Below are 23,198 nucleotides of genomic sequence, written 5' to 3'. Positions count from 1 at the left end.
AAAAACAGGACAAACAAAAGTCCACAAAAAAAGACTTTGTTTAGAGAGATTCTTAGAGTAAATAAAACTAAACTAAAAGTGGGGAAAGTTTGGAAAAGTGGAAATCATGCCTGTATATGCTCAACTGAATCTCCTTCACAAAGGAAGTCTTTGCACCATCAGACAAAACCTGTGAAGCTTAGGTCATACCTCACACTGTACACAGGTGTTTCAGCATAATGGTCTGATATAATACTGATACTGTAATAAACGGCCTATGTGCATAATGACACATTTTAGAAGCATGGCCCACTTTGTTCTCACTCTGTTTTAAAACCTGGCTTGCTTCACCGGATGACACAGTGGTGCTGCAGCGGCGGCAAAGTATGCTAAGTGAAGGCGGAGGAGTACATCTATTCATTTAAATTGGTGCTAATGGCAGACTATTTAAAAGTCAATTAATTGCTAGGGGCCAAATGCACAGTGGCAGTTAATGCTGTCACAATGCTGAGTAGTAATTGGATGTGTTGATGGGATGTGCCTGTGTGTGCTAGTGTGTATTCCTCTTGGCTGAAACTGGGTGGCCACCTACTGTACCTCCAAACGCTCTCAACAAAAGGACGGTCCGTTGTCCAGCGGATGGTATTTGTCATAAGGCGAGGCCTGACAGGGGAGCGGCACTAACAGTCTGGATTGGGTTTGTAGTGCAGTTTGTGGAGATTCATCTACTTCCTTTTGTTATAAAATGTTTGTTTTCAATTTTCAGTAGCTTTCACTTTTGTTTTCTTTGACTATGCGCTGTTATTTCTGAAATCAGCTTTTGAATCTCCCTTTTTGTTTTTCTCAGTTTGACATCACTACCCCCATCTCTGTTCTCTCTCACCTTTTCATCCTCTTCCTCACTTTATCATCCTCCTCTGTACAGCACAGAGAGAGAGAGAAGGCCCGAGATCGATGTTGGGCCTGCGCACACGGAGACCGGCAGCTGGCTGAATCGGAGTGATCGATCAGGCACAGAGCATTTACTCTGCCAGACTGCTGGGCCTTTGTGGATGGAGATTATTTCTAAATTATTACAGGAGGCAGATGCTTGTCAGAAGATGCTCTCTGTCAAGGTTATACTGCTTCACTGCTGCCTGGCTCTCCCCTTCTCTCTCTCCCTCTGTCACACTTTTGCTTTTCTTCATCTTCTTAAAATTGTCTGCTTTTCCTTCCTTTTATCTTTCTCCTCTGCAAAAGGTTTTTCTGTAATTTTACATTTTCCACATGGCTGTTTTATTTTATGCACCTGCCTTTCTTTGCAGCACGCCATTTCCCCAACACCTGATATGTTTAGCATGATGTAGGTGAGATAAAAGGCGAACTGTGTATATCGCTCAAGTAATGAGAAACTGAAAATGCCATCTTGTAAATTGGCTTCATACACACAGACAGAATGGGATACACAGTATAATCTTTGACCAATGTTAGTCTGTAATGATGCTGAATATACCAGCAGGCTGAAGCTTTCTCAAAAATAGTTTATTCTTTCTGCAACAATTTAAATGAGATATTTTCATTCTCTGCCCTTCACCAACACTGAGTGCCTGTATTCTTTAAAAACAGATGCATGTCAATGGCTTTTCTGCATCTCTGAGCAAATGCTTTGGACCGAAAGAGCCAGTGCATGTGTGCACGTGTTTAAAACTGATAATTCAAATTTGAGATGTCTTGAATGTGTGCGTTTTCACCCTTGTTAGGCTGATTAGACTTTGCAGCGGCATTGTACGCCCTGGGCTCTACCTCTTGTCGTATCATTCATTTATCCTCAGCACTGTTTTAGTAGTATGGGGATATATTCTCATGGTCAGCATAAATTAGCCCCTTCCTTCTCTCTCACATGACATATCACAGCCACTGCCTTCGGTATTCAATTTTCTATCTACAATTCTCCGTCCAAATTTATACAGTGTTTCTTCAGAACATCAAAAAGATCTCTTTTATTCTGTTAGTGTATTAATGTCATGTTAATGTTGATGTATTCTGTAAAATTAAGAAATTATCTGACTTAAAAGAAACTCCTGTTAAAAATAAAAACCTGACCCTTATCTGACCCTTATCAGATCAGAACATTAATTACAATTAGATCTTCTTGTGTCCAGCATATGCATGTTTCTGATGTGTGTTTAGCCAAGATCAACAGTCACAGTACGGTCACAGTATGTTTCCAATTTAATGTTTCAAGCCAGTTTCAAAAAAGAGAATATATGAATATTCTTAATAGGACGTTTAAAGATTCTGTGCCATAATTAAACAGCCACAGTCTGACACCTCATTCATGTTTCTCACATAACACGGCAGGGCGGCACAGTGGCGCAGCGGTTAGCACTGTCGCCTCACAGCAAGAAGGTTCTGTGTGGAGTTTGCCGATGTGGGTTCTCTCCGGGTTCTCCGGCTTCCTCCCACTATCCAAAGAGGCGGGTTAATTGGTGGCTCTGAATTGCCTGTAGGTGTGAATGTGAGTGTGAATGGCTGTTTGTCTATGTATGTTGGCCGTGTGATGGACTGGCGATCCGTACAGGGTGTACACCACCTCTCACCCAGTGTCAGCTGGGATAGGCTCCAGCCCTTAACGAATGAGCAGTATCGATGATGGATGGACATAATATGGCATGAATGTCAATTTACTGAATGAATTGATCTTTCCTGTCCTTACACATGAATTTGCATGTTTGCCAGCCAACATTGTAGACAGAGGGTTGGATGATATGTAACAAAAGTGTCCTAGATGGATTCCAACCAGGGGTGTTTACACGGTATGATAGACCTAATGCTTAACTTTATGCCTTTTTTTCATTATGGGGGACTGGTGGCATTTAATAGTCACTACTGCAATAAGTTTTCATCGCCTTTTGTCACATTTTCTCTTTATCAACCTCAGTTAACGCACAAATTCAAACTGTTTCCCTTGATGTGTGTGAAGTGAAGAATCAGCTTTCCAGCAGCTCCAAAAATGTCTTATTTACATGTTTATCTTGTTAGCTAGCAAGCTAGTCACCAATACACCCCTGAGTCAGCTGGGTTGTGTTTCTGGTAACAGTGTGCAGCCCGACTGTGTGATGACAGGACTTACTTACATGCTGTGTGCAGTCTCTGCACCAAGCTGTTGTATGTTTATTTTTCTATGTGTGTTAACTAAAAAAGATACAGACAGCATGGAAGTTGTTGAGAGGCGTTTCTTTGCAGTGCTAATTAACTACTACTTACTGACAGCTTATATGTAAGGTAGGATAAACACATCTGGGACCAACAGTATTTCAGTGATAATGTTGAAGTTTCAAACTCAATGTGTAACAGTCAAGTTTATACAACGTGTAGTTCTAATAAACATACAGTATGGCTTCAGAATATGCAGTACCATACCAGTATGGTATAAGTCAGTGCAGGTGGTTCAAGATGATACTCCACAAATAAAATAAAAAATTGCATAAAAACAGTCGCAGTCAGTGTATCAGCACCTCAGATAATACAGACACGCACCATCCACATCTGACAGAGATGAAAAGAAAGCTCTGGGATTATTTTCTTAGACAGGACGGGGAGGGAACGAATCAGCATCAGGAGATTTTAAAATGGAAAAGAAGGATTGAGCCTACAGTAAGTCAGAATGGGCTTCTAGGTACTGTTTTACAAAACCACTTCACCCTTTGTCTTTTTTTTTCATAACTACCCCTTTATATTTCTAGGCTGATACATAGTATCCTACATTATATTATCACCAGGCGCAGCAGCTTTGAATTGCGAGCATCATCAGCGCCCTTTGTTGAATATTCAGCAAATCATCTCTCATTGACCGAGGAGTGCAGACCTTATGAGGACGAGGCACAGCAGACTGATCAAACATTTACACTGTTAGCCAGATGTTGTTTGCATTCACATATGAAACCTAGCAGCAAGCTAGTTACTCTCCACACAATGAAAACAATCTCCTTCATTTGTTAATCAAAAAACATATTGACTTAAAAGTGTGACAGATTATCATTTGAAATTTCATCACCCTGTATCTGCAAACTGAAGCTGATTATAGATCAATCTAGTCTAGTTTTTGCTAATGGAAATTGAATGTTCAGATTAGACACACACCAGAGATAAACTTGTATACATAATGGAGGCTGAGTTTGGGTGACTGAAGTGCATGATACATTCAGGGAACAACATACACACTGATTTTAAAAGGCTGGTTATTATACATGTGTAATAATAAGACTGAGGGAGTAAAAGTGGATCACAAAAATGCTAATGAAGAGTGTGAAGTGTTGAATTTTAAGTGTGTGCACATACTATACGGCCAGTAACTAGTGAATACAGCAACCATGTCTTTGTGTGGTTTTATATAGCTCCACGGTACACTGTAGGTATTTAAATGCCAGGGCACTTAGCTCCATTTCTTTCTAGTTAAAAAGATTTCCTCTGGGAGAGATCGACAGTATGGTGGAAGTGGGGGGAGAAGCAGCAGCAGCAGCAGCAGCAGAACAAGAAGAAGGAGGAGAGAGGAACAGAGAAATGTAGGAGAGATGAAGCTTGGATGGGGGGAGAGAGAGAGAGAGGGTGATGAGAAGAAGGGAAGTGAGAGGGATTAATTGTTCACCCAGGAGAGGGAGATAACATCAGATGTTTAAAAGCCGCCACAACTAATCCTGTCATTTCTTGGACTAGAATAATGAAAATGGAGAAATGATATCTCTTGGAGAACTGGAAACGGAGCTAATCTGTATGCCTGTAACGAGCACATGTTTGTGATTACTTAATGGTCTAGAGATTATGGTATATTTCTAGTTGCGTGGTGTCATCTTCCAGTGTGTTGACGGCTAAAAAATGTGCTTTTATGTATGTAATGTTTTTCTTTATTGTGTATTATTTCCTCTTTGACTCATTATATTTCTGTAATTATTCAAAATATATTGTATTTATTGTAACATAAATGGGTAGGTGATCGTGTTTTTAATCTTATGCTATAGCCAGACACTGTGTACCACATCCTGTGTTTTCAGAAAAGAAGATAGAGTGGTTTGCAGGTTTTAGTCCATTAACTGCAAATCGCATATTTTCTTACACTACTCCTGACAATTTCCCAAAGCGCACCATATGTTTTCAGATTGTTTTCCATTTCTATTAATTTCATTACAGTATGAAAATCATCTCACGAGGACTCAACTGTAGGTTAATTGCTCATATTGTACAATTTGTGCCTTTATTATAGCTTTGTTTGTTATCACTGCTGTGAAAGAGCACAGCATTCAGCAACTACAGTATGTTGTTGGAAAATAAGCACAAAAACACTAACCAATCATGGATATTAAGAAAAAGCAATAGTGTGAATTTGTGTCGTTAAAATGTTGTTGTTCAGCAGCTGAATCTTCAGTTATAGATTTATGATAAAGGTAACAGAACATTTAATGTGATGGATTATCTCAAGCAAGTCTCTCCACCAGTAGCTGCCCAGAATGTAGGAAATCAGTCTAAAAACATATGGTACGCTTCTGAAATCAGCCGGCAGTGACATATACAAAACACTATTTATAGTTAATGGGCTAAAACATTAAAAACCATCTGTACGGTCCTTTAATCTAAGTGGAGTCCACTCCTGATGTTCTCTGTATAGGACCAGCTCTCTGCCCTACTTCTGTGTGTTTGCTCTTCTATCCAAGTAGCTCTCTCTTCCTCTGTGACCCACACCTGCCGTTCTCTCCATCATCCCTTCCACCCTTTGGTCCCACAGCACTCCCCTTTCTCCCCTGTCATATCTGTCATAGACGTTCAGTCGCCAGTGTTGCTCTAGGCTTCAAATTTAATTTGGTTTCAATCTGCTGTAATTGCTTTGAGAGACGGCCGTGTCTGCATGTTTTTCCTCTCTTATGTCTGCTGGAATACTGGATAGGATGTGTGTGTGCAAGTGTTAAGTGTGTGTGTGTGTATGCGTGTGTGTGTGCATGGATGAATATGACTGAAGGTGTGTACTCATGTGTGCACGTGTGTAAATCCTGAACAAATACCTGGCCACACACTGTCAACGATACACTTTGTCAAACACCAGCTGCTGTCACTGGACTCTCTGGCACTTTGACAACGCCTTTGTCAGACACCATACACTTTTCTCTTTGTAGCAGAAAAGACGGGAGGGTGGGGAGAGCGAGGTGAATCTGCAAGACATCACAAAATATCTTTTGGGAATGCATCCTGACCTTTTAGTTGAATAATAACCCCCCTCTCATAAGCCCTGAATGTGTAACTCCTCTCATTATTCTATCAGCAATCTAAAGTAAGAGGGAGGATGATTGAAGTAAAGGGCAAAAAACAGGCAGCAGCAAATAAACTGTTTGCCCTTGAACTGCAGGCAGTGCTGCGGTGAGGCGAGGTGAAAGGAAGGGTGCTAAGCTGATGGACTGAGATAATACTGGTACGGCTCTGTGTTTTTAAAAAAATAATAATCAGCTGCCTCCTTTCCTGTTTTGGTTTTCCCTCTACCTCTTTTCTGTCCTGGCCAAGTCACCCTGCTTGATGACCAACAACACATAATTAAAACAATTTTGAGACCCAAAAAAAGGGATCCTTCTACTTTCTCCTCCAAAATTCTTTTGTTTTTTCAGTTGTCTCAACAAAACACATCTGACCCTTTCCAACTGTACTTGCATCCAAGCTCCAGTGTGAGCCTGCCAAGGGAAAGGGCACAGAGAACACAAATGTGTGTATAATTGATTGCATCTTGATTAGTGAGGGCTCTTTTGGTCTGATTGCAAGTAGTACAGTATGTCCATACACCCGAGTGCAGTTTGTGTGTGCTGTGTATGTATGTGATTGAGAGCGTGTCCTCCTGCATGTGCACATATGTACACAAATGCGCGCACAGTCATGCTCTGCTTCCATTCGACTTTTAGCCGCTGCCATTGTTTTCCTGATCATTTGTTTGTTTGTGTGTTTTGGCATCACTAGAGTTTTTTGTCAAGATGTGACACAAATAGCAGATTTTTGAAATACAGAAATACACACACACACACACACAAACACACACACACACATCAGCTCTCGGCCAGTCTTGTCGTGTTGTGTTTGTGCCTCGGCGAGTGCGTACGTATCACTCTCACCTCTGATCAAGGAGACATTTGCCCTGCATCTCGATGCTGTTTCGCTCCCTTCCTCCCCGCTACGCCTGCTGAGAAGGCGGAAGAAACAAGCAGGTCACCCAGGCAATCACACACACCTGTTAACAGATGTACGGACTAAAAGAGCAGTCATGTGCTCTGTTTCTCTCCGGTGGAATGTCACTGGGCTTCTTTTATTTGCCTTATTTATTTTTAGCTATCGCCGGTTCCAGACAACGGGCATGCAATTTTCTCCCTCTCAGTCACCTGCGAGGCCGATGCCTTATGGGCTGCTGAATAAACAAGATGTCTAAATCTTATTATTTTTTCTAAATGGCGCCTTTAGGCTCCCCTTTCCTCCCTCACTCTGTCTGTGTTGTCTGGTTGATGCCAGTAACAGCAGGAAAGGCCGGGCAGCAGTTTGGGCATGTCTGTGACTATCTGTCAAACAATGGACAGTGAGCCCAACCAGCCAGACACTCGCATGTCACTGAGCTAATCCTGGCCCCCATCGACAACTCATACTGCTCTGCATGCACGCTCACCCTGAGCCCCCTGCTGGCCTGCTGCGTGTAGGACACCCAGCTGCACCTGCGAGCAGTCAGAGCTGCAGATCTGTGTGTGACCTTGTTTGACCTTTACATCTTTTGAATTTGTGCTGGATAGGTGCATCGTGACCTGTGCACGCACGTGGGTTTTTACACTCATGTGCGCCTGTGAGCAAATGATGTGATAGAGCTGTTAGTGGCATTTATCCCATAGGAGGTTTAATTGAATTTACAGTGGTGGTTGCTCCAGTGAATGATAATGTTTAGTACAATGGTCTTTGGCCCCGTTCTGTGCTATGATGAGTCTGCCACTTAGCTTCAAAGGCTCTATGGTTTAATGAGCAAAATGCATATTATTTTGAATGGAGTATCTCAAATGAAACAAAAAGTGCCCCAATTAGAAGAGAGTTAATATTGTTTTTATGGGGATACTTCAGCTGTCAGTAATATATTAGATTAGCTCATTTGCTCCCGTGACATTGCTTCTAATATAATCGTATTTTGATTATATCCATATTATGAACTTAGAAGGAGACTGATTAGTACACAAGAGCTTATGATCAAGGTCGATTATTTTCAGTGTAGCTCTGAAGAACCATTGTGAGGGAGTTTAGCTGCTGCAGAGAGCTACTGTATTGTTCCTAAAGTGAAGACAGCTGCCTTTTTTTTTTTTTTTTGGTCTCATTGAACTTGACACAGAAGCTTCATCACAATGCTGGCAATCTACTGTGGAGATATGGTGTTTCTGCCGGGCCTGTGTGGAGAGTCGAAAAAGCTGGTGTTTGATTTTTGAAAAGCTGGTGAGCTGTTGCCGCTGCCGCTCATGCTGCTGCGGGTAGGTGACAGCTCGCGTCTTCCAGATCCGGTCTCCGTGGAAACAGCAGAGCGGAGTCGGGAATGTGTCGCGATGAGTTGAGGGGGGGTGTGTGTGTGCAAAAGAAAGTGTTAATATTTCCGATGTGGAGGGGGGGGATTATAAGGGGAGGGTGGGGGGAACAAAGGCAGGGATTATCTCAGCACATGTTACAATAGCACTACACACACAGCCTCTGCAAACGGGCCTGCCACTGGGTGCTTTGGATCATAGAACAAAGACAGGGTCTCCCACCCATCCATGCAGATCCTCTGTCAGAGTTAGCTAATAAGGACTACAATACCCAACTGCCAGTGGCGAACCAGCCAGGGACCTGGAATTAAGGGTCATTATTTCTCCTCATTGTGGACTTCTGCATTGTTTGACCACTCTGAAGAGGAGAGTCTATTCTTATTATCTCTGCCCTCCTCCCTGGACTTTGTGCCTGGTAAAGTTGAAATGGGATGTTCTGTCATTTCAGTCACTGCGCTGAGAGGAATGTTTAATAATGCAAGCAATAAAAACATGTCACAAGTTTTCGAGCCTCTTCCCATTTCACCCCGCATTACTGACAAGTTCTGCGCTCTGTGAAGTCAATTTAACTGTTTTGAAGTTGGCTTGTGACTGTGTTGTTGGAATTAATATGGCGTTAGAGGAGGGGAGTAAGTTTGAGGGCAATAAACTGAGACAGATGGAGAGAAATGGAGTACAGCATACGATGGCAGGATAAAACAGCCGGGCGAAGAGGGGAGATAAAAGGATGGCGCGAGAATGAAAGGTGGTGGTGGTGGTGGTGGGGGATGGCAGCGAGGGTGTGAGGCGGAGTGAAAGTGAGTTCGCCTGTGATGTTTTAAAATTCTGGAGTGGAAAGTCCCTCCATCTGTTATTGTGGGACGGTTCTGACTCAGTGATTTCTATGATTGGCCTTAATCCCGGCCGAGTGGAGAAGACAGAATGAAGAGCTTAAAGCAGACTGCTCTCACTCTGACAGGCTCCGCTGGCTGCTGCCTGCTGCCGCTGCTTCTGCTTCTGCTTCTGCTGCTGCTGGAGTTCACTGGCACGCTCAGTCTGCTGCCCCCTAATGGATTAACTGCTGCACGACACTGCACCTCTCTACACTACCACAGCACGTTGAGCAGCTTTTAAGGCCATGACACAGTGGTGACATTTCGATGTAACATAAATTTGTCAGCAGTCGGGACACTCAGTAGCTTTCGCTCGAATTTTAATGCTCCCTCTGCTCTCTGTGTCCTCACATGATGTCACCACACACCACAGAGGCAACACTGCCCACAGACAGATCATGTCCTTTACACTGTCTCTGGATAAACAAGACATTGCTGATGTGTCTTCCTGATCCTGTATGTGTCAGTAGATATAGTGAAGATGTGTCTGGATATTCAATTTAACAATGGGGGAAGGACCCTTAAGAAAGCTGTTCTATATTTAGATATCTGTGTTTTTTAAAAGAGCTTAGTGGCTTACTATCATGATAGTCACTGTTCACAGCAGCCAGTCATTGTTGAATTTACCCTTGGTCTTCCCTCGCCATGTTAGTCGCTCTGAGAAGGTTAAGTGACCTCAGCAGAGTCATTTCACAGCTTTTCAGTCCCCAAGGTGACTTGTTTCCAGAAGCTGAGCCGAGGGGGTCATTTGGAACATGTTAAGTACCGTGATTCAAGGCTGCAATCACACGTACAGACCGTGTCGTGTTTTCTCGAGTGCCCTCTCGCTCAAACACACGCATTGTCGGGCCGTTTTGGAGAGTCCCTCCAGATCACACACAGACGACAGTGTGGTGTGTCGAGTGCCCTTTAAGTTAATGCTCAGCGGAAGGGCCTTAACGGGGGCCGCAGCGAGCACACAGGCAGCGCCCGGTGTCGAGTTGGCGCTCACCACAGCATGACGCCGTCCGTCCCCGGTGTGCTGTCATTCCCCGAGAAATAACATGACTTTGAGTGATTAAACTGCTCCCCTCTGGAACAGAGCAAACTGAACAGTTATGAATATTAAAGATCCTAATCGCCTCATGCTGAGCTGTTCGTTATGTTTTTTTTCCTCCTCCTGCTGTCTTCTTGCTCTGTGAGCTCACGATGAGGAATCACGGCTTTTTACCGGCAGGGTTCCTCGACAGCGGAGACGTCTCCAAACTGCTTTCTTGCTGCTTGTACAGTTACACTGTCACCTGCACCATTATGTACAGTGTTTGCTATACATGACAGACTCCATTGTGTGTGTCTGTTTTTTTAAGGCTACAATCCTTGTGGAGGCACTTCACATGCCACTATCCATTACAGAGTTGTGTTTATGGTTCTTGACCTTGCCTGAAGGCTCAGTGACAAATGGCCCAACATGTGATGAATTTTGTGTCAAGGTTACAATGGCAATAACATTAGAGACCTGAGCGCATGTTGTCGACTCTCTTGGTGTCTTTGTGCCTGCGTGCTGTAGCGTTATTTGCTGTGTTGTGTGGGCCTGTACTGAGCTTATCTGTGCTGTACTGTGCTGATCTCACTATGCTCATCCAGTGCTCTAAGCTGCTTGGGCTCCAGCCACCAGCATAGATGATATATCCCTGCCCCCCTCCTTCCCACATCTCTCACTCTGATTCATTGGCTGTTTGTGTTGCCCATCCATCTGGGCCAACACAGAGGAAGGAAAGACACATGAAGACACATGGCTGTTTTGGAGCACGGGGACTGCATTAAGCTGCTAGGGAAGAGATAGGGTCCCGGAGAAATGGTGTCCTACTGGGGGCAGAGGGAGGAAGAATACAGAGGGAGAGGCAGCTGGAAAAACAGAGAGCTGGGAAAAAAAGATGTGTGGGCAACTCAGGGGGAGAGAAATGGATTTTCTAAAGGGACAAAGTACAGATTCTTACTGACAGATTAAATGCTGAGAAAAAGACTGAGCTGAGGGGATGAAAGGGTAGCTAGATCATAGATCATGACAGAGAGCTGAGGGAAAAAAGGATGGAAACTGTTCTGCAAATGTAACTTATTTTTAATATCCTTAAAAATAACATGAATATTAATAATAATAATTAACAAAAACACTTCTGTGAAAGAGTGTAACATCATATGGCTTTAATTTCCAGGCTAATCTCAGATGAGGCAGTGCAGTGAGATTATTGCTCAGCTGCTCTGTGTTTATCCCTAATTGAAAACTGTAGTGTTGATAGTTTCACCAAGAGATTACCACAGTGGCGCTGCCCTTTAGCAAGGCTGACCCTCTCTAACGAAACAGCCACACAATCACTGTCTTTTCTAATGGACTCTTTGGTAATAATTTCAGTGGGCTAATTAGATCTGCATTTCATTGTTTCAGTTGCCTATTGTCTCATTAGGAAATGAATGAAATCTTATCATTGTTATTTAAGGCTCGTTCAGGTGATTAAAAGCACAATGCAAATGCATAAAGACACAGAGGACTCAAACTGATCCACATTTTTTGCTATTATGTGCCACAAATTAGGTTAGTGATATCACATTATGTACATACTTTAAGCCATTACATTTTACTAATGTCCCTATGCGACATGCGTAAGAGCCTGGACCAATATTCCCTGCCTGGTGTGTGTGTGTGTGTGTGTGTGTGTGTGTGTGTGTGTGTGTGTGTGTAGAGGAGGTGTGATTGGCTGTGAGTGGGAGGGTCTGCTGAGACAAGGTGGGCAGGGCTCCTGATGGAAATAGGACAGCTTTCACTATAATGAGAGTTTATGTCTTGTGTGTGTTTTGGTAGATAAAAAGCCTCCCATGGTAGGGGAGTGGGAGCCTTCAGTGTGGCTCCACAAATGAATGAGCTGTAGCAGGGGTCTAAATAGGGTTAGTCATTTTTAGAGCTGTGGGACTGTACGGCTGATCGCACTATTCTGGGACAGGAACAAGATCGCCCCCTAGAGGCCTGGGAAAACCTAGATACTGAGGCACAGGAGGGAAGGAGGGAGGGATGTACTGTGGGGAAAGGGAGAGACTTCAAGGCTTCACCATATTTGCCACTTGGATGACTTCCTATATGAGAATCCTACATACAGTAAGCCTCTTCAGAGATAAGCCTAAGCTACATCATGGTAAATGATGTTAGACTATTAAAGCACATTTTTATGACAACATCAGCGGAAGCTGGTGTTTGATACTACTTTAAGATGAGGATATTATGTTACATCGACTACAACATAAAAACACAAAATATCAATTCACCTGACATTTCATTCAAACCACAACCAAAAAGCATTTTTGTGACATCATTTACATCTCCTCTGTAAATGGGGTGTCATGTCTCATCTGTGTGGGGGGAAAAGTGCTTAAAGAGGGAAATTCCCATTTTGTATTTGCAGGTGCTTTGCATACACCACTCAGCGTGGCATTTGTTATCCCTCTGTGAAGATGGAGAACTTCCCTGCATTTAGTCAAACAATGAATATGTGTATATGTCACATACACACAAGAAAACGAAGAAAAGTATAAGGTGCACAGGTGCTAGATTGGAGGTTTTAACATAATTTTTTTAAATGTCTGTTGCCAATATGTAGTCAAGCCATGCCTCTGGAACTGTATTTGCATAAAGCAGCAGCTAACAATCGTCTGTTGTAGTGACTGTGACACTAACAACTTGACAGCAGCTAAAACCATGAATTTTAAACAACAGCAAACATTATCTCTCTGGCTGATATCAACTTCTCATCCAATGAGGATGGACAAATATCTTGTCGGCTTGGTGGCAAAACAAACATTTCATGAGGAAAAAAGTGCCCACAGCTTAAAGATCAGTCAGTATGGATTCGTCTTGGCTTGTTACTGGCACAAGTTTGTTGACATTATATCTCATACCTCTGCCAGCTTAGCTGTCAGTGAGACAAACACACATATTTACACATATCACCTCAGCAACAGTTTCAACACATGGTCTTTAAATTCCCTTGATTTTTGTTCTGCATTTATGATGATAAAAATTCTCTCATGTTGATGCTCATGTCTTGGATTTTTGAAGTTTATCAGTCAATTGTATTTTAAGATAAAAAAGCTAATACCTGAGAAACAATTTACAGCTTCAAACAACACTAAAAACCTGTGTTTTGTTGGTTCACCAATGGGCTCTGTATAAATAGTTTATCAGAGGACCTTGTTGTTTGGTGCTCCCCAATCCTGAGTTAACCTGTTCATTTACAGCTGTAGTGATTTTTTCTGTCTGTCTGTCTCTCTCTCTCACACACACACACAAATCAATGTCCTACTGACTCCTGACACTCACACTGCTGTTTTTGTGTTTCCCTTGTAGAAACTGGCCAGGGAGGCGGAGCAGCTTCAGAAGGAGCATGTATGGCAAGATGGTGTGACGGTAAAGTAGGACACCTGCTCTTCTCCCTCCTTCTCCAAGACCTCCTTCTATCTTTTTTCTCCCCCTTTCCTTTTTCAGGCAAACTGGTTAATATTCCCATCATCTGCCCACTCCCCATCTGTTTTACAGCCCCCCCCCACACACACACAGTTTAGCTGTTTTACTTGTAACCCTTTAATGACAATGTGATCAGCATCACAGAGACAATGTGGAAAAACGGCGATATACACCAGCGCAGGGTACACGGGTCCGCACACACACTATAATGGCGTACTTTTAGGACTGTTATTTTCCTGGGCTTCAGTATTATCTAAGAGCTTTCCGTCCGCTTTGTTTCACAGGACACAGCAAGTTGGACATTACATTCTCTTGCAGCTGACCTTTAAAACACTAGAGATCCGCTCTTGAAATCTAAAAAAGGAGAAATGGTATTACTCTGGTTTATGTGTTTGTCTGTGTGTGTTTGTGAGCCAGCATGCTCCACTGACTCTCAAATTTGCAAACACTCAAATGTCCCGCAAACATGCATGCATACTGATGCACACAGACACACACACATACAGACATGTACACACATATATATAGCCTCACCCAACAGATACACATGCACATTCCCTACTGTCATATCCTCTGTCTCCAGGGAGACGAGCTCGCTGTCATGGTACACTTCCCACAAATGGATTTTTAACCCCGCGCCTCCTGGGGGATATTTGAGAAAAGGCTTTAACTGATTTAAAACGAATAATTATGAGCCCTACTTCCCTGCAAAGTCCATTTTTATTCATGGTTGCTTACACTCTGAAGCTGTAGTCTTGGGGTGGCTGGGCTGCACCCCTCCCTCCCCACCTCCCTTCCGCCCTCCATCTATCCATCCATCCCTGCTGGTCCGGGGGAGGGAGCTGCAGTGCGGCTGTCCCTTCATCTTAGGCGCGAGGGGGGTTGATGCCTGCCTCTCCCTGCCTGGCTCTGATGCACCTCAATCGGATGTGTAGCCATGCAGGACGTGGAGCCTGGGTCACAGTGACCACACACACACAGCACACCTGTTTATAAGTAGCTGCATCCAATATGGCATCAATACCTCCTCAAGTGGAAAAGCCAGCACTCTCTTTTAATCCAACCCTCCCTTCCCTTTCCCTCACCCCCTCTCTCTCCCTCTGTCTCCCCTTTCTGTCGCTCTCGTTTCTTTCTGTCCGGTCACCAGCCTCATTCCCACCTTTATCCTCACCACCTCCATCACATTCATATACATTTTTCCTTATCTGTGTGTGTCTTTAATCAGGCATGAAAACAGTTGGAATATATCACACTGTTGCAAATACTGCAAATGAATCCTAATTGTGCTCCTCTATAAATAATGTATTGGAGCTGATTTCATTTGCCTTTATTATTAGGCCAGGTAATGAATCTCAGCAGGGGCGACTGTGAAACCATTACAAAAAAAAAATAAAAATAAAAAATCTTACAAAGAGGTGGAGTGGGGGAGGAGTGGAAGAGGTAGATATGCCACATTCTTGCAAGAAGATTTTTCCTGTTTGTAGATTTTGTGCTTTCCTAATTTCTCTTTGGGTGAACACTCTGCTGACTGACACTCTAATTAGATTAGGGCTGCATGCTCTTTGGGCATATTAGGAGAAATGCGTCGCATCTTAAACTAGCGGGTGGAGCAGTCTGTCAAATGAAGAGAAAAGGTGTTTATGCATGAGAGACAGTGCGTTTTGATAGAATTTGTGAGTGTGAGTGTGTGTGCGTGCTCCAGTGCAGTGTGCGTTGGAAAAGCATAATGTGGTTGTTTGTGTTTGTCGGCGAGCAGGGTATTTATTTGTATGTGTTTATTAACGGCAGGTTTCGTACCTGGCCCAGCCCATCTGCTTGCCTTGCCAAACTGGTGACATCATAGAAACTCAATGACACGCCTGTTCCTCATAGCGGCTGCCATCGCAGCTGTTACCGTAGCAATGGGAAGACCTCACTCTTTCTCTCTCTCTCTCTCACACACACACACACACACTTTCAAGCCTTCTCCCGGTCTAACTGCAGAGCCAGTTTTCGGACCATCCCGACTGCTGGACATTATGGACGTCAAAATGTTGATCGTAACAACTGTTGTGATGGTCGTTCAGGGTTTTAAATCCATTGGAATGAAATGGTGTGTGAAATAGACATTAAAGTGTTGGATTGCCGCTGATTTCTCAAGGTCAGGTGCCCATCCCTCTGTGACACTCGACTATTGTGTTGGCAAGAGAGTCATCCCAAGGCGACACAGTCATTTCAGTGCTGCTTTGCAATTCTCATAGGGACCCAGGGAGAACCAGCAACTTCAGAGCCAAATATCAAAACTCTTTTGTGTTTTTGTAAACAGAAAATTGGCAGCCAGAGAGCAGAGCACTGTTGAACCTCTCTGGATTGCATCAGCATGTGGCTCATTTCTAATTTTTCTATTTCAGAATCAGTTCACAAAAAGTTCCACCGTCCTACAGTTTTGACCTGCTTGTCGGATATATATATATAATATAGTATACAGTATTGAGAATGTAATTTAAATGTTGCTTTCCCATAGACAAAGCATTTCTCTGGGTGATATTTTACGTGGCTATAATATTGTTGAGGTGCTTTACCGTTTTCCTCTCTTAGCAACTTTTTAAGATACATGTACAGTAAGCAAATCCAGCCTGGTTTAACAGTCTGATGTCTTTTACAGAAGCACATATATAACATCAACATTTCTAAAAATAATTCAAAGACATAGTCAGCTACAGAAAAAAAAGACTCCAAGGCTCCAGCTAAAGAAATTCTCAGTTGACTAATATTTGTTTGATTTATTTGAATAATTGAGTCGTTGACTGAAGCTGAAAAGTAACGGAAATCATAAAGATTGAATGCACTGATCTTTTAAAATTTAGTGCTGTCAAAGAGCAGACCATAGTAATGAGGAAACAATTGTTGACCAATATTTAATTCCACTTAAAAGGACAGTTAAAATGACTACAAGTCAACAAAAAATCTGACTAAACCAAGGCCTCAGGGACTGATCACTCAACTGAAAGAGTAGTTGCTCTACTAAACTCATATTTCAGCTTACACAGGCCTGAGCACTGAAGAATACCTACACTTACTGACCATACAGCACAGTTAAATGCTGCAATCGAAGTTCTGTTATTCTGGGACAGCTAAATTCTTCGATAAATCACATGACGTTCAGCCATGTGTAGCTGTATTTATTTTCCACTTTTGTTTCACTGTCATTGTCTTCAGTCATTAATGCTGGTGCTTTATGTGCTTCAGAAAATTGTATTGTGGTAGAGTTCAGTTGTAGGCTCATTCACCACATGCCACCAGTGATATCTCCTGCAGGAACCAGCTTATTATGTATAGCAAGCTCCTCTGTGATATATTGTCACGCATTAGCAGATTATGTCGCTAAAATGTAATTTGAGATCTGAAATAAATGTTGTCGGTCGTCGTGTATGAATTGTGGATATCTTTAATTTGAATCCAGTTAAGCCATTATATGATAAAATGGCATAGTGACATCTGTAATGTCATTATAGATACAGTATCTTAAAGTCAATTCGGACCAGTGAAGATACATTTGAAGATATCTTGAATGAATGTTATGACTGATCACAATGTAATCATTAGTCCATAATGCCTTGGTAGATATCTTATGGGTTCTTTATGGTATATATATATTTTTTTAAGAGTTTTACAACTTTCTGTCCTAAACTGGAAAAAGAGCTTGGCCTAGTTTAGCTCAGGTCATGCATGTGTGTGGGTTCAGTGAGTGTGACTAATGCTGAGGGTTTAATATTTTGTAATAGTTAGCCTACAGTTTTCACAAGGACAGTAAAAACAAAATCCTAATGATTACATAATCATCAGAATTACTCCTCCTATAGGACACGTGCATTATTAAACAGTCCTATGATATTTTATATGAATCAAATATTTTTCCCTAGTGAAATTCAGCAATATGTCAGTTTACAATGTTTAGTTTGAACAAGCATCCATCTTTTAAATCATCTATAATCAATGTTTTTTTTTTTTTTTGTAATAATAATGGATCAAATGACTGAACAAATCCCTTCGTGCTTTATAGCCTCTTTCAGCTCATTGTTTTGGTTTTCCATCCTCCAGCTTTCCCATTCATTCGTTTGTTTGTTTGTTTGTTTGTTCTCTTTTCCACTCTGATGGCTTTCATAACATCATTTTTTGTTTCAGAAAGCAGCAGTTTTCAGTGAAAAAGCTCAAAGAGATAACTGGTGAACACCGGGAACCATTTCACTTATAAAGAGCCAGTTATTTCCCTCAGGTGTTATTGAGGACTGAAAACAGAGGTAAAAAGGAGAGTGTATATTGGACTTAATTCACCAGGTGGCCAGAAACGCTGCTACAGATAAACACTAATGTTGCTTTGTGTCTACAGCAGGTGGAAATGGGCAACTAAAGAGTTCACTATATCAACTAGCTGCCTGCAACTGCTGAAAAAAGTCGTTTTTGCTTCCATTATTGATCCAAAAAACATCCAGTGATTAAGCTAAAGTTGATTAATCCCCCGTTCTGAACTGCAGAGACACACAACACAAAAATGGCATCAACAAGTTTTGGTCTCAGCAAAATTATCCTAAAACCAAACTATGCTGCTAACTTTACAAAATGGAAAATTGTCTCTCTGGTCAGTAATATGTTATCAGTGACATTGTTATCAATTAGTTGTTTAACCACTCATCTCATCATATAGAAACTTCAGATGATGACCACGGTCGCTTAGCTGAAGGAGGGTTGACACAAAGTACAACACATTGGAACAGAAGACATGAGATTGGATGAAAAAAAATAGGACGGAGATTGTGGAGATTGGTGGAAGACATGTACTTTCCATCAGATTGTGATGTGGCAGCTGCTGTACGTTTGAAATGCATTAGTGCTAATAGCTGTGCCATTAGGGGAGAGAGAGAGAGAGAGAGAGAGAGAGAGGCACTCTGTTGATGGGTTGCCATGATGAAACGGGGGGGGGGGGCAGGCACAGAGGGAGAGAGAGGTGTAAGTGAGAAAGCAAGTGAGTGAGGGAAGAAGGTATAAGAGACAGAGAAAACGGGAAACAGAGATGGAGCCATCTTCCAGGCCATTTACTGCAATCATCACTCTCTAATCAATCAAGCCTTTCATCATAGGACAACACAATCTCTCCTTTTCTTTCTCTTCTTCTCCCTCTGCCTCTTTCTCTCCTCATCTCCACTCAGCCACCCACTCTTATACATAACACAAACGTTTTCATGTGACCTCTTTCTTGCTCTCTCTGCATGTAAGTTCATCATTTGGTTGCACCTTAACAAACTCTTCCTGCAGTACGTAGCCTACAGTGTTTGGCCTCTAGTTCTGAATCATCTTTTACCAATTCTTTAAATTAGATTCTGTAAATTTTCTGACATATTTTTGTGGGGATCAGTGGTGGCTACGTTTTGTTGATATTTCAGCTACATTTACTGCCCTAGTCACAATAGGTCCCCTCGGAGGTGTGACATGACCTCAAGTGGTAGGGGTGAGAGTTGCAAGGGTTTGTTCACTTGACCAAGTTCGGCTCCTTTCATAATGCCTCTATTTGAGATAATTGGCCCTTCAGAGGAAATGAGTGAAAATCATTGTGGCGACTCTCAGCCCAGCCCTCGAAGCGACCAGCTCCATTAGCCACAGAATACATTAGTCTTATGAGGGCTGCCTTGGACAGATTCAAATTCAGATTCTGGTAAAATGGAGAGAAATGAAGGGACGCCTCTCTCTGGCTTTTGTTTCATCACTCTCTGCTCTCAACATGTTAATATTCTGTTATTTCTCCTCTTTGTTCTGTCCTTTGGAAACATTGCCAAACCCACCATTTTCATCTAACTAGGGAGCAATGGACCATTTTGCCAAGTGCATGCATTTTAGTATTTGTTAGCAAATCTTTTCCTGTGGATTTGTGGAAAATTTTCTTTCCCTCTACTGTCAGTATTTGAGCTGAACCAAAAGGAGAAAAGAGCAATAATTAGCAAACTAAGTGTCGTATCTGCAAGTCTTTTTTAGTACACTGGCCATCATGTTGTGAGGATTTTGCCTGTGCTGTATTTCCTGGGCTGCACATCCCTCATTTTGAAAGTTAGATTCAGACCCTCTGAAGCAAAAGAAGAAAAAAATAGATTTTGTCTTGTGTCAGCAGCACAGCCACCAGAACTCAAAAGGATCTCAATAGCAGAGGCCTGAGCAGGGGAGGGGGTAATATAGCTATGCGAGCCCTTTTAGAATGCACAGTGGTTATTTCAAACACTGATAAGCATAGCCACATTGTATAATCACAAATAAACAGCATCTATTTTCATTGTGAGCAGGTTGTTTTTTTTTTTTTTACTTCCTTATGGCTGTGCTGAGACAGAGTGCTCGCAGCCTGCCGAGCACGTAATGGAACTCATAAACAGTGTTATCACTGAATCCTGAGCCATGGAACGGACTTCCATCTGCTCGCCACTGGAAGGGAGAGAAATGAGGAGGGGCTATGTAGAGAGAAATTCCTACACAGTGCACAATTTAGCAGAGTCTCCTCCCTATCAAATGTATCTGATGATGTGGGTAACTCGGTTAGAAACTGGACTGAGTTTTACTCGCACTCAAAGCTTAGATGCAGCTATAATGGATGCTGACATACGCACACATGCCGACGAAAGGAAAGCAGGCGATTCATGCTGGGGATGCCTGTGTGGATCAAGCCACATCAGACAATCGATCAGTTAGTATTAGGTCAATACAGACCTCAACAGACCAAACTCCCATTTTGACTGCAGCTTCTCCCTCCTCCTGAGCTCCCCTCATCTCCTCTCCTGGCGCCTTCCCTCACTTTCTATCAACCGCTGCTCAGCTCACAGCTTTGATCAGGCTTGTGGTTGCTGTGGTGACCCAACAGTTTGGTAATTTCAGCTCCTTGATTGCAGACCGCTGTAATTTGTTTAAGTGGTGCTCTCCAAGGTAAAAATGTCCTTTTCTCCTTTTTTCCCTTCCCTTCTCTGGCTCTTTTCTCTCTCCCTCCCCTACTCTGGCCTTTTTTCCCACATCACACCCCTAATGTTTCTCTGCTGCTTCAAGAGAGACCTCTTGAAAAACTCATGCTGTTCTACACTTGAGTAGGGGGGGACAATGGTGAATCTGAATGGAAGAAGGTCTGAAGTACGGGGACAGGTAATGAGAGACCCCAAGATAAAAAGAGAGTGCAGAGACAAAAGGAAAAGTTCAGGTGTGTCAGTAAGCTTTCAGTCAGGAGGAGTTTGGCCAACTGTGATGCAGCGTGCTAGCCGGGGGGGAGGAAGGTTGAGGGAGTGGGCCCCATGTCTAAATCCCACTGATCGATCCCCCTGCCTCACAGGAGATGGGAATCAATAGTCAGAGAAATCCAGCGAGCCATGCTGCAGACCTTGATTTTCCCATTTCAACACATGGCCAACACCCATGAAATGTTATTTTAAAGAATAAACCTCTTGGCCCCTCTGGTCAGAGCAGGGTCAAGAAAAGAGGAGTAAAAACAGACTGATGGCGCTCAGCATAGATTTCTGTATTTCAATATTTTCTTTCCTTTAATGTAGACACTGACATATACTGTGTATAGTTAGTGCTTAAATTATTAGGCGACAAATTCATTTATTGAGAGAAAACTGTTCTATAGCATTTTAGCTGAGCTGACAGTAGAGAAATGAGAAATTAGGGGAGAGATGGGAAATAACATGACCCCAACAATAGATATGGTCCCCAACTGGACTTTAAGCAGGGATGTGGCAGTTCATGGTCTATGCCCTATATCTCTAGCCCACCAGGGAACTCTGACGACAGTATAATAATTGATTACTTGTTTAAATCAACAGGGATGTGAAAATTAAAAGCTATGGCAATATTCTGCTTTTCTATAATTATAACTTGAATAACTTTGGAGAGGGTTGGACAAAAGAAGACATCATCATGGGCTCTGGTGTTTGGCTTTTTATAGACTAAAAAACATTATGGACAGCTGCAGCTCTACGTTGCCTTGTCTTGTCTCAATTAAAAGGCATGTCTGCAGGAAAACTGTACATTTCCTTGTTTTTTTGATGCAGAGTCTGCCCAGGTGTTCCAGCAGAGTGATGTGTCTGAGTGGTGAGGTTGTCAGTCTGTAAGTTGTGACACTGGTTATGGTTATATAGCTGAGGAGAGATGCCTGTTTGGGTTTCAGCATTTACTCGGCATATTCTGTCCTCGCTGTCCTTGGTGTCTGTCTGCAGATATCTTAAAGCAGGCGCCCCTTTGTCATTTGAATGTTCAAATCATTGTGAGGGACAGCAAGGCATCTGATGGAAATGATTACGGGGTCGAAAATAACAGGTTTCTTTTGGCCGGCGTTGATTGTCGATTGGCCACTCTCAGTCAGCCTGTAAGGAGGGGGTGGTGACTTTTCAGGACTCTAAGGACTAACAATGGTAAAATGGCTGAAAAACATCAGTGAAATGAAAAGCTGTATTCAACCCTCCAAGAAAAATGGAACCTGGAAATATTTTGCTCAGATAAGTGGAGCGCCAGTTTCATACCAAGCTGCAGAGTGATTGGGTGGGGAGGTTCAGACCGAGCACCAGATTGTTTGTGATTGGTCACCCCAGCTACAGATGCCATAAAAATGTTAGACGTGGATAATTGCATTTGCTTTATCAAATCCCTCTGGAATCCAATGATAGCGTTAATATTGCCATGGCCTCTTTATCTTATTTGTCTTTATTTGCTGTTACAGCACCTCTTTCCTGCTTCTCCTCTGATGATCAGATTGAGGGCTTGTTTGGGAGGTGTTGGCATGCGTGTGTCATGTTGGATAGGCTTTTTATCTGGCACTGTGTCCATGCAGTGTGGTGATGCTATCAGTGTTAAAACCTGCTCCTCAATGGGGCCCTGTCAGCCAACAATGGAGAGCAGCATTACCCAGAGTGCAGCAGGACAAAGCCTTCTTTCCTTATCGCAGGACTGGAATATTCACAGACTGATTTAACTGCTTTTACCAAGGGAAAGTGTCAGGCTCTGAGAGAAAGAGACAGCACAGCAGAGATGGCAGAGAGAGAGAGAGAGAGAGAGAGAAGGAAGAGAAAAATAGGATCCTATGACCTGCAGGATGTTTACAAAGAGAGATTTAAAGAGCAGAAATTGCAGAATCATGGGCGAAATTGGGGGCATGAAATATAACCATGGAGTATGTAACCTTAAAAATTACTTATATTTAATTTCTCAATAATCAAAACTTCTTTCGTCCTCAGTTGCTCTTCCCTGTTTCTCTCCTCCATCACTCCTTCTTCCATCTCTTGGTTTGCTGCCTATCTTTGTGAGAGT

General features: G+C 42.6%; 1 protein-coding gene across 1 annotated transcript in view; it reads left to right on the top strand.

Annotated features, from left to right (window-relative positions):
- Positions 1 to 23,198, top strand: part of cacna2d2a (calcium channel, voltage-dependent, alpha 2/delta subunit 2a) — a 136,953-nt gene that overhangs the window by 51,920 nt on the left and 61,835 nt on the right. Inside the window, 1 exon segment of the mRNA XM_051072232.1 lies at positions 13,776 to 13,835. Within this exon segment, the coding sequence (XP_050928189.1) occupies positions 13,776 to 13,835 (60 nt within the window).

The sequence above is a fragment of the Lates calcarifer genome, linkage group LG8 (genome assembly GCF_001640805.2).
Source record: "Lates calcarifer isolate ASB-BC8 linkage group LG8, TLL_Latcal_v3, whole genome shotgun sequence".
NCBI lineage: Eukaryota > Metazoa > Chordata > Actinopteri > Centropomidae > Lates > Lates calcarifer.
Note: the sequence above shows the minus strand (reverse complement) of the source record. Positions and strands in the feature narration are given on the sequence as shown.